This window comes from Rhipicephalus microplus, chromosome X (assembly GCF_043290135.1).
Source record: "Rhipicephalus microplus isolate Deutch F79 chromosome X, USDA_Rmic, whole genome shotgun sequence".
Lineage (NCBI taxonomy): Eukaryota > Metazoa > Arthropoda > Arachnida > Ixodida > Ixodidae > Rhipicephalus > Rhipicephalus microplus.
Genome location: NC_134710.1, coordinates 410,981,262 through 410,999,632, shown reverse-complemented (window position 1 = coordinate 410,999,632; position 18,371 = coordinate 410,981,262). Strand labels below are relative to the sequence as shown.

The following is an 18,371-nucleotide window of genomic DNA, read 5'->3' as shown; positions in this document are numbered from 1 at the left end:
GCAGAGGCATATGTTCCATTTCAAACCCCGCAGAACCGAGTCCATCATGCGCTCGAATGTGGCCGGTGCATTGCGGAGGCCGAAGGGCGTGACATTGAACTCATATAGCCCGTCCGGTGTCACGAATGCTGTTTTTGGACGATCACCATCTGCTAAGGGCACCTGCCAATACCCCGAACGCAAATCTAACGACGAAAAAAACTCGGCACCTTGTAAGCAATCAAGGGCGTCATCAATCCTGGGCAAAGGGTATACGTCTTTGCGAGTGATCTTATTTAGGCTTCTGTAAAATACGCAGTCAACCAAAGGAACAAGCAGGATTTCGAACAGGCTACTCAACAATTGACCACATTCATACTATCAATCAGGTAATAGAGAAATGCTCAGAGTATAACCAACCCCTATACATAGCCTTCATAGATTACGAGAAAGCGTTTGATTCAGTAGAAATATCAGCCGTCATGCAAACACTGCGGAATCAGGGCGTAGATGAAGTATATATAAACATTCTGGAAGAAATCTACAGGGGATCAACTGCTACCATAGTGCTTCATAAAGAAAGCAACAGAATACCAATCAAGAAGGGTGTAAGGCAGGGGGACACAATTTCCCCAATGCTATTTACCGCGTGCTTACAGGAGGTTTTCAGAAGCCTAGAATGGGAACAGTTAGGGATAAGAGTCAATGGAGAATACCTTAGTAACCTGCGCTTCGCCGATGACATTGCATTGCTGAGTAACTCGGGGGACGAATTGCAACTCATGATTACGGAGCTAGACAAGGAGAGCAGAAACGTGGGTCTTAAAATTAATCTGCAGAAAACGAAAGTAATGTACAACAACCTCGGCAAGGAGCAGCGCTTCGAGATAGGCAATAGTGCACTTGAAGTTGTAAAAGACTATGTCTACTTAGGGCAGGTAATAACCGCAGAGCCGAACCACGAGGTTGAAGTAACTAGAAGAATAAGAATGGGGTGGAGCACATTTGGCAAGCACTCTCAAATTATGACAGGTAGTTTGCCACTATCCCTCAAGAGGAAGGTATATAACAGCTGTATCTTGCCGGTACTTAGCTACGGAGCAGAAACCTGGAGACTTACAAAGAGGGTTCAGCTTAAATTGAGGACGACGCAGCGAGCAATGGAAAGAAAAATGGTAGGTGTAACCTTAAGAGACAAGAAGAGAGCAGAGTGGATTAGGGAACAAACGGGGGTTAAGGATATCATAGCTGAAATCAAGAAGAAGAAATGGACATGGGCAGGGCATGTAGCGCGTAGACAGGATAACCGCTGGTCATTAAGGGTAACTGACTGGATTCCCAGAGAAGGGAAGCGGGTTAGGGGGAGACAGAAGGTTAGGTGGGCAGATGAGATTAAGAAGTTTGCGGGTATAAATTGGCAGCAGCAAGCACAGGACCGGGTTAACTGGCGGAACATGGGAGAGGCCTTTGTCCTGCAGTGGACGTAGTCAGGCTGATGATGATGATGATGAAAATACGCAGAAGCGAATTGTACCATCCTTCTTCTGAACAAGAACGACAGGTGATGCCCATGGAATTTGGGAAGGTCGGATAACGTCGCGCTTGAGCATATCGTCAACGTGTTCGGTGATAACCTGACGTTCCGTGGCGGAAACACGGTATGGTCGCTGTCGTACTGGCGCGTTGGAACCTGTGTCGATGCAGTGGAAAAAACTGGGAGTTCGGCCAAGGGTAGGTTGAGCAACGTCAAAGGATTCACGAAACTGGTAGAGCAGCTGAAGTAGCTCAGAGCGTTCGGATGGCGATAGTCCGTCGGCAATCGATGAATCGAAAAGCTCGCAAGGTGGTATATTGGAAGGGTTGAGGGCACTGATGGCGTCGTAGTCACCGGAACAATCTGGCGGCATGGTAAAAATTTGTTCTTTATCAATGGCATGAACGTGTCCAAGAGATTCACCTTGAAACAGTTCAACGGGATACGGAAGGGGATTGATGAGGCAAAGAGCACTGTTTCCTTCAGAAATAGAGAGGGTTGAATAAGGCAGAAGAAGTGATCTTCGACTAAGGAAGAGGCTTGATGGCTCAAAGAATGCAGCTTCGTTCCTAATGCCGTCACAGAACACGGGGAGCAACACAGCTGCTGTCGGAGTAATTTCAGTGCCTTCTTTGACGACGACTTTGTGTACGGCGGGCTGAATGCGGCTGGTTGGTTGGTCGTAAAACGGGAAGAGTTCAAGCTCCGATCTTGCACAATCAATAACGGCATGGGTACGCGATAAAAAATTCTATCCAAGTATGATGTCGTGTGAGCATGACGAAAGGACAATAAACTGAACAGCGTAGTGGTCCTTCGCGATCATCAGTCGGACAGTACAGGCGGCTACAGGCTGAACCGGGTCCCCATTCGCTGTTTGCAAGGACATCATATTGTCGCGGGTTATAAATGACAGGGGGTTTATTTAAAAACACGGACAGTAGGACTTGTAGAGACGCTCTCAGAGAAGGCCGCTAAGATTGTCGTCTTCTTCACTCTGCTGCGCTGCGCCTCTCGAGCAAATCCGCGTTCTTCGTTGTCGTCGCTATCTCGCCGCTAAATGCAGCTATGCACGCGGCAATACCCTCCCGCCAGAGTGAGCGTCGTCCCGACGCTCAACAGGTAGAGATGCGGCCATCGAATGTTTACATCTCTGAGAGTGGTAAAGTTTCATGCGGACCACGTGCACTGTCTCAGGCAGATGCTGGCGACGTTTTGAACAGGAGGAGGCGTCGGACACGATTTCGTACGTCACGTCGCTAAGACGACGTGACGTAGGGTCCGAAGTATCGGCGTAGAAGTTTCTCTGAGAGGCCTCGTCGTCGTACAGAAAACCGAACCCAGGCTCTATCTCCTGGTTGATAAATGACGAATCGATGGCGAAGGTTGTACAGTTGGGCGTCAAGTTGCTGCTGGTTCATTATTCTGACGCGGGCAAGCTGCCTTGCTTCTTCGGCGCGCTCAGTGAAGTCTGCGGCGTCTGTCTCTGAATCATTGCAATCGTAAGGCAGCATGGCGTCAAGCATTGTCGTAAGTTCTCTGCCATGAATTAGTGCGAACGGCGTCATTTTTGTTGTTTCCTGGCACGCCGTATTATACGCGAATGTGATGTACGGCAATATTCGGTCCCAATTCTTGTGTTCTACGTCGACGTACATGCAAAGCATGTCAGCGATTGTCTTGTTAAGTCTTTCTGTAAGCTCATTAGTTTGTGGGTGGTAAGCTGTCGTCTTCCTATGCGCTGTGCCACTGAGCGTAAGCACAGTGCGCAAAAGCTCAGCTGTAAACGCGGTACCTTTGTCTGTTATGACGACAGCGGGAGCACCATGTCTCAGAACAATGTTCTCAATGAAGAACTGAGCCGCTTCAGCTGCAGTGCCACTCGCGATAGCCTTGGTCTCCACGTATCGGGTGAGGTAGTCCATCGCCACTATAACCCATTTGTTGCCGCTGTCCGATGTTGGGAATGGGCCCAGCAGATCCATTCCGATTTGAGAAAACGGGGTTTCTGGCACGGGCACAGGATGTAATAGCCCAGCGGGTTTGACAGGTGGTACCTTGCGCCGCTGACAGTCAATGCATGTTCGGACGTAATGATTAACCTTTGCTGCGATTCTTGGCCAGTAATATTTTTCTTTGATGCGTGTCTGTGTTCTTGTGAAACCGAGGTGGCCCGCAGTGGCTTCGTCATGGCAGGCTTGTAAAATTTCGCTGCGGAGAGCTCCAGGAACTACCAGCAGATAGCTTCTACCTGTTGATGAAAAGTTCTTTTTGTACAGAATTCCGTCCCGTAAACAGAATGACGATAAGTTCTTCAAAAACACTCTTGGTGCATTGGCGGCTCCTCCGTTCAATAGCGAGTTGAGCTCCCGATCATCTTGTTGTTGCTGAGAAATGATAGCTGCATCAACAACTCCTAAAAAAACCTGGGAAATCATCATCCTCTATAGCCGGTGATTCAATCGGTGACCTTGACAAACAGTCGGCGTCTAAGGGTTGCCTTCCGGACTTGTAAACTACGGCCATGTCGTACTCTTGGAGCCATAAGCTCCATCGTGCTAAACGTCCAGATGGGTCTTTCATGCTGGTCAACCAACAAAGAGAGTGATGGTCGCTTACGACTTGGAAAGCGCGGCCATATAAGTACGGGCGGAACTTCGCAACTGCCCAAACGACGGCCAGACACTCCTTCTCCGTTGTTGAGTAGTTGGACTCGGCGCGTGTCAACGTTCTGCTAGCGTAGGCAACCACTCTCTCCACACCATCTTGGCATTGGACAAGAACAGCACCTAGGCCCACATTGCTGGCGTCTGTATGGATGGCTGTTGGTGCATTCTCGTCGAAGTGAGTGAGGACAGGTGGAGTTTGTAGACGCTGTCGCAGCTCGTTGAATGAAGCTTCTTGCTCTTCATCCCATACAAATGCGATGTCTTCCCTTGTAAGGCGGGTGAGTGGAGAGGCGATGTGCAAAGCCTGCTATAAATCGCCGGTAGTAGGCGCAGAGACCCAGAAAACGCCTGACCGCTTTCTTATCAACAGGCCTTGCGAACTTTGTGACGGCTGCTGTTTTATCTGGGTCAGGCTTTACACCTTCGTGACTGATCACGTGTCCCAGGAACTGGAGTTCTTCGAAGCCGAAGTGGCAATTTTCCGGTTTGAGTGTGATTCCAGCGGACCGTATGGCTTGAAGGACTGACAGTAGCCGCTTTAAATGCTCTTCAAACGTGGCCGAAAAAACGATCACGTCGTCGAGGTACACAAGGCATGTTTTCCATTTCAGGCCGGACAGAATGGTATCCATTAGTCTCTGAAACGTGGCTGGGGCTGAGCATAGACCGAAAGGGAGGACTTTGAATTCATAAAGCCCGTCTGGCGTCACGAAGGCGGTCTTTTCTCGGTCGCGCTCATCTACTTCTATTTGCCAGTATCCACTTTTAAGGTCCATTGACGAGAAGTAGCGTGCATGCCGTAGCCTGTCCAAAGAGTCATCGATCCGTGGTAATGGATAAACGTCTTTTTTTGTAACATGGTTCAGCTTACGATAATCGATGCAGAAACGCAAGCTGCCGTCTTTCTTTTTCACGAGTACCACTGGCGATGCCCAAGGACTTTTTGATGGTTGGATAACGTCATCCTCTAGCATCTTCTTGACTTGCTGCTGGATTACCTCACGTTCTTTCTGAGCGACGCGATAAGGGTTCTGTCGGATCGGTCTTGCTGTGTCTTCCGTAATTATACAATGCTTAGTCAGAGGCGTTCGACCCACTCGTGATGTCGATGAGAAGCAGTCCTTAAACTGGTCGAGCAGCTCCATAAGACGGCATCTTTCAGTCGGTGTTAGACTCGGACCGATATCAACTGGTGGTGTATGTGGAGGTGATTGAGCTGTGGCTTCCCCTTGCATTAGAAGACAGTCGTGAGAGTAGTCCAGCTCTTCGAGGTACGCCACAGCAGTGCCTTTATCGATGTGCCGGCGCTCATTCTTGAAGTTGGTCAGAAGCACGTCTGCACGCCCATCCACTAAGCTGACAATACCGCGAGCGATGGCGATGCCTTGGTGAAAAAGAAGGTCAGTAATGCGTTCGACTATGGCGTCTTCATTACAGTGCACGGCGCAACACACGGAAACAAGACTACATGACAGTGGTGGCACGCAGACGTCGTCGTCGACCACACGTAACACCCTGGGTTCTTGGTCTGGATCAGTGGTCACAGACTTGTCAGCGGCGCATGTGATCACAGCATCGCGTATGTTGACCACAGCACCGTACTCTCTTAAGAAGTCCATTCCCAGAATCATAGGTTTGCAGCACTCCGGTAGGATCAGAAAGGTGGCTACAAAAGCCACATTCTCAATAGTGAGTCTTGCTGTACATTTTCCCGTGGGAGTCATTATCTGGCCTCCAGCACTTCGGATATAAGGGCCCGTCCATTGCATCCTGACTTTCTTGAGTTCGTCTGCCAATCGTTCACTCATTATGGAGAAGTCTGCACCCGTATCGACTAAGGCCGTCACTTCAACGCCGTCAATCGTCACAGCAAGGTCGGCAGTCACAGTTTTTTCGGCGAAGTCTTCATCGTCGTCTCTCACGTGTTTCGGCAGCAGTGGGGGTTTTTCGGCAATTCGACGGCTTGCAACCTTCCCCCCAGAGGTCGCTGCTTTCAGTTTCCCCGCCGTGGGCTGGGAGACCGACCTCTGACGGCGTCAGCAAAACTACGGCGGCTTGGTGAACCAAAGCGAGCCCGTGATGGTGACCGCGTCCGGAAGGTCGAAGAGCCTTCCCGCCTGCCAGCCTGGTCGTCGTCGATGGGGGCACGGCTTTCGTCGAACTGTCGGCGCGTAGCTGTAGGTGCACTACCGCGGTATACAGCTCGGCGATGTGGGCAAAAACGGCAAATGTGCCCTGGCTCTCCACAGTTGTAGCAGAGTGGTCGACGATCCGCAGTGCGCCATATGTCGGTCTTCCGCATATAGGGTCGGCTGACAGAATCCTGCTGAGCCCAGGCTGCCACAGGATACGGTTCGAAGTACTGCGGCACTAGCATGGGCGTGAGTCGACGAATAGCGTATGCATAGCTGTATCCGTTTGGCTGGTACAATACTTCTGGAGCCAATGGACGACGCACAGCATCTGCATAGGTATACGAGTTTGGACGGTGCGGTGGAGTGGAATATTGCTGAGGAGAGACAAACGCTTGTCGAAGTTCATGGCGAACTATTTCAGCGACGGAGGCTACCGTGGACTCCTGCTGCAGGGGCGCCTCTGACTGCAATGTGTATTTTGCGTTCTCCTTCGCGATCTCCTCACCCACGATCTGTCTAATCAGGTGGCGTAGAGCAAACTCGTCGTTTGCGGTAAGTGCGGCCGCGCCTGCAGCTGCGCCGGTGGCCGGGCGATCAGACTGTCGGTACCGTTGCTGTAGCGCACGCTCTATTGCGGTGGCCTCCCTGGTGAACTCGTCCACTGTTGTCGGCGGATTGCGCACAAGACCAACAAATAGCTGCTCTTTGACGCCCCTCATGAGATGGGTTAGCTTTCGAGCCTCGGGCATGTTGGGGTCCGCGCGGTGGCACAGGCGCACCATATCCTCAGCAAACATGGCGACGCTTTCATGCAGCTGTTGGGTGCGTCCTTCAAGAAGGCGTTGTGCGTTTTCGCGTCGGTCCGCGTTACCGAAGGTGTCAAGAAACCGACGACAAAACTCCTCCCATGTCGTCAATGTTTCCTCCCGGTTTATAAACCATGTCTTCGCGCCGTCTTCAAGGGCGAAGTATACGTGGAAGAGCTTTCCATCAAGACTCCAGTAGTTCGATTTAGCTACCCGTTCGAACTGCTCAAGCCATTCTTGTGCATCTTCGTTCGGCCAGCCATGAAATGGTTCAGGAATGCGCATATTCTGGACCGTCACCTGTGCAGGACTCCTTGCCATTTCTTGAGTAGGGGTGGTTGTCGGAAGTGTTGCTCCCTTTAAAAGGCCAAATTTTGGTTCAAGACCTCGAAGGCGACGGCTTGAGCGGTGCACAGGCGTCTCCACGCGTGGCTGTCTCGTAGGGCTGGACTCGGGGCTTCTCACAGGGGTTCTGATCATGAGGTGGTAGTACCCAGCACCTCCACCAGTGTCGCGGGTTATAAATGACAGGGGGTTTATTTAAAAACACGGACAGTAGGACTTGTAGAGACGCTCTCAGAGAAGGCCGCTAAGATTGTCGTCTTCTTCACTCTGCTGCACTGCGCCTCTCGAGCAAATCCGCGTTCTTCGTTGTCGTCGCTATCTCGCCGCTAAATGCAGCTATGCACGCGGCAATATTAAGAGGCGTCGTCACTTTTCGGAGCTTGCGACAAAGTTAAGCGTCTATCACGAAAACGGCAGCACCAGTATCCACTAGAGCATATGCTCGAGTACCTTCTACAAAAACTTCGACAATATTCGACGGCAATGTCCGAGGACTTGAGCATTTCGACAGCGCAGTTCTTGCCTCCTGAACTTCGGCGGTTAGTTTCCCTCGTGTTCAGGAGCTGGCCGACGACGCATGGGTGACAGGAAGCGACGACGGGGTGAAGGTGAGCGACCAGACATAGTACGCGGACATTCCCGTAAAGACGAGCTTGACTGAAGGTCAGAATTTTCCAGACGGGATGGAGAAAGGTCCATGAAGCTGTTCTGTGTCCGGGCGTCTGTGTATCCCGGCACGCGACGATGGCAGTAACGGGCGATATGGCCAGGGCCGCCGCACGCAAAACAGATGGGCTAGTTATTGCGTGTTCTCCAAGTATTGGCGACGAGGGTACCAGTCCATGCGGCAGACGGGTGAGTCGAGGCTGTGGTGGCAATGGGAGGAACCCAGGCGGTGGACGGCTGAGTCGAGGCTGAGGTATACGGCAGTCCCTGGAACGGCGGGGGTGGTGTCGCTGCTGCCGCTTTAGTGCCTCAGCGTAAGTAAGAGGCGCGGTGACGGGGGGCTGCTGCAATGGCACCGGCATAGCCTCGGAAATCTGCTCCTGGACCACATGTCGGAGCATGGGAGCCATTGGTGGTGGGTGTCGCAGTGGCTGTTGGTGCGAGAGCTCCTGGCGTTGAGCAAAAGGCAGCAGAGAAAGCTGCCGAGCCACTTCTTCTCGCACGAAGTCTTTCATTTGTGCGAGAAGGTTTGTCTGGTCAGTCATAGCGTCAAGTGCGGTCACTGGTTGGATTGTCTGGAATGAGCGTCGCGTCTGAGCTCGTTGCCTCCACAATTCATCATAGCTTTGGCACAAAGTAACTACTTCTGCCACAGTGCTTGGAGACTCCGCGAGAAGCATCTGGAAAACATCATCGTCGACGCCCTTCATAATGTGCTGTATCTTCGCACTCTCGCTCATGGAAGCATCGACGCGCCGGCAGCGATCAATCACATCTTCTATATATGACGTGAAAGTTTCACCTGGCTCCTGTGCCCGTGTGCGCAGACATTGTTCGGCGCGTAGCTTCCGTAAGGCAGGACGACTAAAAACGGCACATATTGCCTCCTTGAAGGCGGACCAATTCGCGAACTCGGTTTCGTGGTTCGTATGCCACAGCTTGGCCACGTCGGTGAGATAAAAATTGGCAGTGCCTAACTTAGCAGCGTCATCCCACCTGTTGGGTCCACTGACTTTCTCGTATGACGACAGCCAGTCCTCGATGTCCTGGTCTTCGGTGCCGGCAAAGATCGGGGGGTCTCGCTGATGAACCGGGCCGGGGCAAGTAGCGGCCGCGAGAGGTATTGTTTGTTGGGCAGCGTCAACTTGCATGGTCGACGGCAGGGTGTGAGATCGGAGTTCCAGGTTGTAGGCGATGTGGTTACCCAGCACGATCCACCAAATGTAAAGAGGTTTATTGGGCGAACCAAACGGGCAGGTGGGAGATTGGAGATAGCGACAGGACGAGGATGATGGAAGAGCTCGATTGCCAATCTCGTGGTGCCTTACTCTGCGATGATGCTTGCTGTTCCCTTTTGTTGTCATCATTCCTTCATTATACAAGAACTTTTATTAGGTTGTGGCTACTTACATCACATGTGTCAATATTTTTTTCGCTGAAGAATTTGTAGAAACAATGTTCCCAGAAGCAAGCAACTATTAGCATTACGTACCACTTATTTTAACACAGGTGCTTGCATCGATCCTGGCTGTGATAAGTGTTACATGAGCTGGATGAAATCAAATGCCAGATAATATAGCCACGTGATGATATCACCTTTAGTTCTTTGCGCGAGTGTGCATCATCTGTGCGATAAAGTTCCCAGATGAATCGCACCGCTAGCTCGTCTTGCAATGTCAGCACTCGTCCTCGAAAAGAGAAAACGCGCTGGGTGGACCGTTCTTCGCCGCGGGCGTCTGTCAATCAAACTGATTCACGTGTGAAGTCGGGTACAAGCTCGGTGATTCTGGGTTCAACTTGTGCCTCTCCAATTCCTCTCAGGAATCCTAAGGGCATCGTGCGCTTGACAGTAAGCAGCGAAGTTTCAGGGTATAAAACACTTTCGTTAGCTTGCAACACTTGTGCAAGGCTATTGTGATCAGGAGAGCTCAGTTCCAGTTCTTGGTTGGCATTACAGCTTAACCACGTCAGTCTGGTCTCATTTACGATGACGTAACCACGTAGGTCTTAACGATTGTGATATTTTTAGCTCTCTCTTCACTGCAGCTGTTTTACCAAAACCAATATTATTTCAGGTTTATTTAAAAGGACCTCATTGGAGTGTATCTAGCTAGCATAATCTAATTTTGGAGAAGCTTTGCGAGCATGGTAGTAAATAGCTTGGTTTTCAAAAGACGCTTTTATTAGCGTCAAGTTACATGTCATTGTCCTCATTTACTCGGTCTTAGCTTACACAGCTTCATTAGCACAGTTTTAGTATTATGTACTTAAGTAATCTTTCTCTGAACATGATCTGGCTTAATGAATTTGTTAATAGCAAGCGTGAACATAGTTGATTAGGTGCACCACGCAGCCAATTAGCTAATTAACCGAGTGCAACTTATCGGGAAGTGATCACACGATGAATAACGAAACAAAAAGGGCACGTGCCGGCCAATCAGTGGGCTAGAATGCGCAGTCTGATCATGCTTATACACGTGGCCTTAGCGATTACTTCCACCCGTGGCCTCGTAACGCACTGAGCCAAAAATATTCTCAGAGGCCGTTTTGGTCATTGTTCTGAAGGATACTCTTTGCAGACAATAAACGCTTTAAAGTAAAATTGAACGGCCTGTACCTCTAAAACCTTTCGCTTTTAAAGCTTTGTGACACTTTTATTGCAGGGCTGAGCTTCTGTACTGAGTTGAACGACAAAGAATGGACAGAGTATGCCTCCGGATGGAAGTCACCACTCAACGCTGTTGACCATCCTTGACGTGTGAGCGCGTTTCGTCGTAATCTATGCAACTCAGCACGTCAGTAGGGATGAATTTGACTTTTCGTATAGTTAGCTCATTTCAATCGAGTCTCGCTCATTTTTTACGTAGCTAAAGTTGGTATGAAATAAAAACAAAGTAATAAGGGAAATTGCACAAACATCGCTGTACTGAATCGCGTAAGTCACCTTTTTACCAGATTTCAATTAGTCATTGATGAACTCTATATCCTCTATTCAGCGCTTTCTACCTCAATTTGATGGACCGCGCCCTTCACGTTGCTCAAATGAGTAGCTTCATCGTGAAGAAGAATAAAAAAGAAAGAAGAGACATACCTTTCTCCGGCGGGCATCGGGTTGCAGGGCCACATCTCCCAATGACGTCCGGTCGCCTGAAAGTCACGCGAATAAAGCCAATTGCTAGAAAGCTGAGTATAAGCAGCACTTTGATAGTGGTGCTTTTTCAGTAAGAAATGGGCAACCCTTTCCACACTTAAGAAGCAGTTTGATTTTTTTAATTAGGAGTACAGGAGCAATAAAAATAAGTCACATAGGAACAGAGAATCCTTCAAGTATATCATTAGAATCACCGAGCTTTGATGGGTGGCTATCCCTCGATTTGATTGGTACTATCACATTTCTTATACGGCATGCCTCCGTCTACAATAACTGACAACTGTGCTGCTTTTATTAATGGCACCTATAGACATAGTTCTTATGTTAAGACTGCCACTTGCGTGTTGCGAATAAAATATGATGCCTACCAGGGGAATTCTGCTTTGTTAGACAAAAAATGTATCACAGAGAGCCTATAGTTTCTTTAATGGCCCAAGTAATGTTGAATATACGGAAATGTCTTGCTTCGTTAGGCAGTGAACTAAGCAGCAGAGGATCAGAGAAAAACCTGGTATTGAAACGCAAGAACTATATCCATGGGCACTGGGGCGTTTCTGAGTTTTAATAGCAGAAATATTTCTGAGGTCTTAGACGGTGTTCTCTGGAAGCGCGACAATTGCGCTGTGAATGGAAAGTTCGAAGCGCAAAACCGACGAGTACAGGAAGGAACAAAGACTAATCGTGGATTTCCCGCTTCCAAGTTTTCACTTTATCAACTAACTAAACCCGCCACGCAGTTTTTTTGTGCTTAGTATACTGCTTGGTTCTATAAGGCTCAAACAGGCGGTGGTGGTAACGAGGCGGTCAATACCGCAGCCCGTGCACTCAATCTCCGGGCACGATCCATGCTACCGCACCAATACGGACCTCAAAACAGATCCCACCTACACCTTCAAGAAAATCGCATAATATTTCGAATTCAATAATCACATCTATCCGAACCAGTGTGAGGGATTCCCAAAGACGGAGAAGCGAATACTTTTTCACTTTTACACTAAAGCTCTATTATATGCCCGGTAATCCTATTGAGCGTATATGCAAACAAATCTTGGCTTTACCTCAAGTTTTCCCCAAGTAGCTGTACACTATAGGTGCGTCTTAAGGCTCAAAATAGTAACAAGGCAAAAGAAAACAACAAGATCGACTCATGAATTCTGGCCTACACTGCTAAACACGTGCCCAAAATACTTTAACCTCGCTTCCATGGGGAGGTGCGCACACTACGAGTAGAATTCCTGTGATATTTGCCACATGGTACAGGCGCGCCAAAGAACCATAAACCTCACCCTTTTAGTCGATCCTTCCCGGAAAAACTGGGAGGCCATCGTGCACGGCGGCCCTTACCTGACCGCCCAACTTGGTTGAGATAACCCAAATCGCGGCTGACGCAAATGGGCTCCCGTGAGGGGGAACCCACCGAGTGTTTGTACGGGGAGGTCCTTTAAGGACCATCCCCCTTACATCACTTCCATGAGTAAGTGTATTTCATCATCATCATAACACCTTCATAATCATCATCACTTTCACTGCGGGTGAACGAGATGAATATTCGGCTCACACACACTAGCAAGAAGGAAGTCTCACTGCAGTCTCCTGCGTAGGCATCGCCTCCAGTCCCTCTATTGTTCCGCTTCCAGTGCACAAGAGTCAAGCTTATGTAAATGGTCCCATTAAAAACGTGGGGATTTGAACCTTTAGTTTCAAAACGACAACCTACATGACCTCAGCGATGACTTACTTTTTGTGCCTTTTATCCGACACAATTTTAAATTCCGAGCATTTCTTAGTGGCACGATGTCACGCGTCGTTTGTCGGTGGTGTTGTCAACACCCCCGCTGCGAATGCTCGCACCTCGCGGATCGGCTGCATGCTTCCGTCTTGCGCCAACTGTTATCCCCCCCCCCCTTTCCTAGCCTCGCAAGGCCGACGCAGGCAGCGTGTGCAAGTAAAAATCGGCTGTTCGAGCTGCACAATCGTTTACTGGCCACCCTGTCTAAGTAGAACTTCGATCGCACATCAGCGTCCCACTACTCGCTGAAGGTAACGCTTCTCTTTCATTCAATAAGTAAGACTAATATAGACGAAATAACAGTTGATCATTCCCAAGCCATACCCGATTACGCAACATTCACACGATACCCCGACACTCTGCGACGCGTTTACTCGAGCTCTGGTCCCGCCGCAGTGGTCTAGTGGCTAAGGTAATCGGCTGCTGACCTGCAGATCGCGGGATTGAATCCCGACTGTGGTGGCTGAATTTCTGATGGAGGCGGAAATGCTGTAGGCCCGTGTGCTCAGATTTCGATGCACGTTAAAGAACCCCGGGCGATCGAAATTTCCGCAGCCCTCCACTGCGGCGTCGCTCATAATCTTACGGTGGTTTAGGGACGTTAATTTTCATATATCAATCAATCAATTAATCAATCAATCAATCAATCGCGCCCGTCCTGTGGGAAAATGCGGGCGGCGTTTTTTATGGTTTCGTGGTCGCATAATCAGACAAGTAATTATTTATCTCACAAACATTGATAGCACATGTATGCACGGATATTCTACGTTGCACTGGTTTGTAAGCTGATTGCTTTCTAAGAGAATAAATTAGACAGGAAGTGACTAAGACCACGTCACCAGTTCAAGTCGGTAAGAACCTGCCATGGCATCACCTTTTTGCACATTGGACTCCACTTTATGTAGGGCTAAGTTAGGGTTATTTCCGCTGTAGAAAACTTCCAGTAGGTTTATATAGACTTCGTTGATGCCCTGATCTCGCTGTGCCTGCATGGCTGCTCATGCACCGGAAACTCAGAAACGGAGCAATGCGACAGGGAGCACCGGAAACTCAAAGACGGAACAATGACGAAAGAGCACGATGAATCGAGGAGCAGCAAAAAATGAATTATCTGCCGTTTGCAAACCTAGAGTGTAAAGCGTCATAATACACTTAATCCACCTGTTTTGTATGTTCGTATTCGTACACTCTTGGTATTCCAAATAAATGCTTTCCTTAAATAACTAGATGTTTTCCTTAACCGAAATACTCAACTGTATCACTTGGTAAAAGGAGGCCATAGTTCACTGAACATGATCAACAGGTAAGACATGTACCGAAGACGCTGTATGCTTCAAGCTTTGAGAAACGGTTCAATTATGGGTATCGCAGTAGCCAGCCTTCTGTCGAGTCTCTTTGGCGTTCTTACAAGGCTACTTATCGACGCAATGACTACAGGCCCTACCTTTGTTCAAGTGTTTCTAATCAACCCCACTGAAAAGAGAAAATACATATTCTCGTGCTTAAAAACGAATTATTTTTCAGTTTGCATCGGGGCTAAAGAAAAGTTATAGGGCGTAAGCAATTCAAGATTGAAGCAACAAAGATTAGATGATGGTTGCGAAGGAATTCCAGATTTTGCAATTATTAATAGACAAGATGATCTTGCAGTATCTCCGTAATTGCCACAACACTTATTCATGAGGCTATAGCCAGCCAGAAATAGATGTGTATTTGATTTAGTGAGCGCGCAGTGTCCCTTGATACAGGGGCAGCTAACTAAGATGCAATAATTAACATGAGAGCCAGGCAATACGCAAAAAGATAACTACACTGAAGCAGCGAATTTATAGAATATAGCTTTATGCTTGTTTATTGGTTCTCGTATGAGCTAAGTATAAATAGAAATTCTCAAAGTCATACGTGTTCTAACGAATGAAAGCGGAACAAGGGAAACATAATGCGTTGTCTTGGTTGGAATGATAGACAGGCTGAGAAAATGATAGAAATTATTTTTCTGTATCGCAATGAATGGCTTCGGCTAATGCATGCCGCACGCAATCTCATTGAGTGCTTTCGTTATTTTGACAGTTACATGCCAGCTGTAACTCGAAGTAGCCCCCAAAAAGTACTGACGAGCCGACACCGATAATTTCTTTCATGTTATTTTTACTACTACACCTCTTCACCTAAGAGTCCACGTTATCTCCGTCAAGTCAGCCGCTGTATTTTACGAGCCAATGCGGTCATCACACATTATATTTTACAGAGTCCTGGTTACTTTGCGATATCTTGTGTCAAATAATCACCTTGCGGAGTGTCTGCGCAAGTTCCTCGGAAGTGCCAGTAACTTCTCCCGAGCTTTTCTCCGCAGCTGGCGCATATGTGGCCCAGCGATTGAGTGGTGCTGCAATCAATCTTCGGCTCGGGTTAGAATGTACTGACGGTGCCTTGGTAGCAAAGAGGGTGTCTTTCCAGTCGAGCTTGTTCTGTTAAGGAGGAAGCACATGGCATATCTCACCATTAAAGAATTTAGAACCGTGGTTGGAAAGTGCTAAAATAACAGAATTCAAGCTAGTTCGTTGTTAGTCAGTGCATGCGTCTGTATATTTCTTTCTTGCTGTCCTTTCTCGTCCATGCAAGATCTTTTCGCCTCGGTACAAAGACTAAAAGCGTTTGCAATTCATAGGAGCGGAATAACGGAGGGCTGCAGTAATATAAAAATAGAGTTCCCAAAAAAAACTAAAAATGTCATCACTGTTTCTCTCCTGAATTGTCTTGAAGCAGCTCTCATTGCGAGGGCGCTACATGTCAAGGTCAATATATGGCATGACGATAGTTATAGCGCGAGAACAAAACGACGACACAGAGACAAGAATGACACGAAAGACACGAGCGCTTCTAAGTTAAAATATATATGGCCTTCCACAAAGGGCCTGAGACACCACGTAGGAAAAGCAGTTGTGGATATATGCTCCACTAGGTGCGACCACAATCAATTTTTCCATGAAATCGAACTGATATTCATCACGCATTTTAACGAGTAATAGATATGTGGAGTTTAACGTCTCAATATCACTATATGGTTATAAGAGACGCCGTATTGCAGGGCTCTGAAAATTTTGACCACCTGGGGTTCTTTAACGTGCACTCAAATCTGAGCACAAGGGACAGCTGCATTTTCATCTCCATTCAAAATGCAGCCGCCACACCAGGGATTCAAGCCCGCGACCTGCGAATCAGCAGTCAAAAACCTTAGCCACTAGACTAACGTGGAGGGGCTATCTTAATAGTTAAGCTGAAAGTTCGTTTAATAACTAAGTTTGTCCTCGAACACAGCTATCAAATACACAACGTCCTCTTTAACAATCAATATTGTGTGAGTTCTCCGAAGTTCGTATACGTGGCTCAAAGAGAGTGCGTCTGTTTGATATGCTCGGCAAGAGGCCGCAACAATGTGGGCTCCCCAAACACTTTTGCGTCACCGTGGTGGTCTAGTGGCTAAGGTAATCGGCTGCTGACCCGTAGGTCGCGGGTTCGAATCCCAGCGGCAACGGCTGCATTTCCGATGGAGGCCGAAATGTTGTAGGCCCTTGAGCTCCGATTTGGGTGCACGTTAAAGAACCCCAGGTGGTCGCAATTTCCGGGGCCCTCAACTATGGCCTCTCTAATAATCATATGGTGGTTTTGGGAAGTTAAATCCCACAAATCAATCAAGCATACCCCCTAAACGCATATAGTCAACATAGTAAGCAAACACAAGTGGCATGATGTCCCCAACACTGCGCTGCAGATTGGTTGGCATCAAAAATGTAAGACTTTAGTTAACCCAACTGAACACAATGGAAGTCTGCGACCAATATTTAAATCTAGGCAATAGTATGGCAAAATTAGCAAACAGTGGCAAGCACCCTATTGCGATAATTCAACCAAAGTCGAGATATTCAATGGTGGCCAGGGTGACCCCAAGTTATTCATTAGAGTGATTTATAAGTTTTTCCGTACTAAACCGCTTTTAATTACGAGACGCGCCACAGTGGTGGACTCCAGAAGTTTAGACTATCGGTTTTATTTAACGTGCAGTTATCGCGCAACGGGAAGGTCCTCTAGCCTTTTGCCTCCACCGAAACGCGACCGCACGGCAGTGATCTAACCCGTTACCGTCAGGTACAAAAACGAGCGCCGTAAGCAGACTATCGGAACGGTGGCGCAATGAGCCAAATAATGTTTTTTGTCTGAAAAAACTTTGTTAGCACATATCAGCCCGGTTATTCTCAGTTGCACTTTTCTAAATTGTAAGAGATTCAAGTGCTGTTACAGTTATACCTTGCTAACAAAACTATATGGACCCGAAAGCCACGTTAAGTAGAGGCGAATAGGCAAAGACAATCATTAATACTGCGGCTTGATATAGTACACGGTAAAATACACGCACTCTGCTATGTGTCGGAAAGGTTAAGCTTATGTATCAGGGCACTAACCTGATTGGCGCGGCCTTGGTCAGCAGGTCTGCCCCTGGAATTGCATAGGCTGGAATTACGTGCTGCATCATGGCAGACGAAGAGGTTTGGATCGTGTCGGACACCAATGAAGGCTACGTAGCCCAGTGCTGGTGCGATGCTGCATCGATCGGTTGTGCGTTCGAGGACATTCTGTGCAGGAACAAACGAAGGTTGATCCAAGGCGCCCATGCCATGTTCCAACTCTTGCTGCGGATGCGTCCAGTAGGTGACGTAGCCCTCCTTTCCTGCCGTTGAGAAACAGCCGCCGGTTCCAGGTGACGGCGTTTCCATCAGCACGGTAGAAGGAGACGAGAACCCCGTAAGTGCGATTCCAGGTATGGAACCCAAAAGCCTCAAAAGACGCGAAAAGGATGCCTGCATAAGGTTTTAGAGCACTTTCTCGCAGGCTGCGCGTGAGCCGAGTCTCCTGATGATGATCCCCACTCCAAGTCTTCGTTGTCCTCCACTTTGTAGCTTTTGCCTACAAAAATATATTGAAAAACTGCTGTTTCAAAAAAAGAAATTTTAGAATAATCATATTGACTGCGATTTTTAGGTACACTGCAAATCATTTAACACCCTTAAGGGTGGATTTTTGAATAAATCACCCATCTTACACCTATTATTTCTGCCAAACTTATCCGCATGAGTGTAAGTTCTGCAATTTCACCTTTTGTACGCCCATTTCTCATTTTTAGGTGTATTATAGGTATATGTTAGCAAATTACACCCAAGGGTGTTTCCTTGAACGTTACACCTATCATATATGTATATAGTTTAGAGCATCAATACATATCACATCTCAACGGATGCAAT

General features: G+C 48.1%; 1 protein-coding gene across 1 annotated transcript in view; it reads right to left on the bottom strand.

Annotated features, from left to right (window-relative positions):
* Positions 1-17,940, bottom strand: part of LOC142775466 (uncharacterized) — a 28,828-nt gene extending 10,888 nt beyond the window's left edge. Inside the window, exons 1-3 of the mRNA XM_075876862.1 lie at positions 17,535-17,940; positions 15,363-15,542; positions 11,226-11,281 (exon numbers count right to left, since the gene is read on the bottom strand). Of these exons, the coding sequence (XP_075732977.1) occupies positions 11,226-11,281; positions 15,363-15,542; positions 17,535-17,936 (638 nt within the window). The 5' untranslated portion in view covers positions 17,937-17,940. The remainder of the gene's footprint in view (positions 1-11,225; positions 11,282-15,362; positions 15,543-17,534) is intronic.
* Positions 17,941-18,371: the final 431 nt, after the last annotated feature.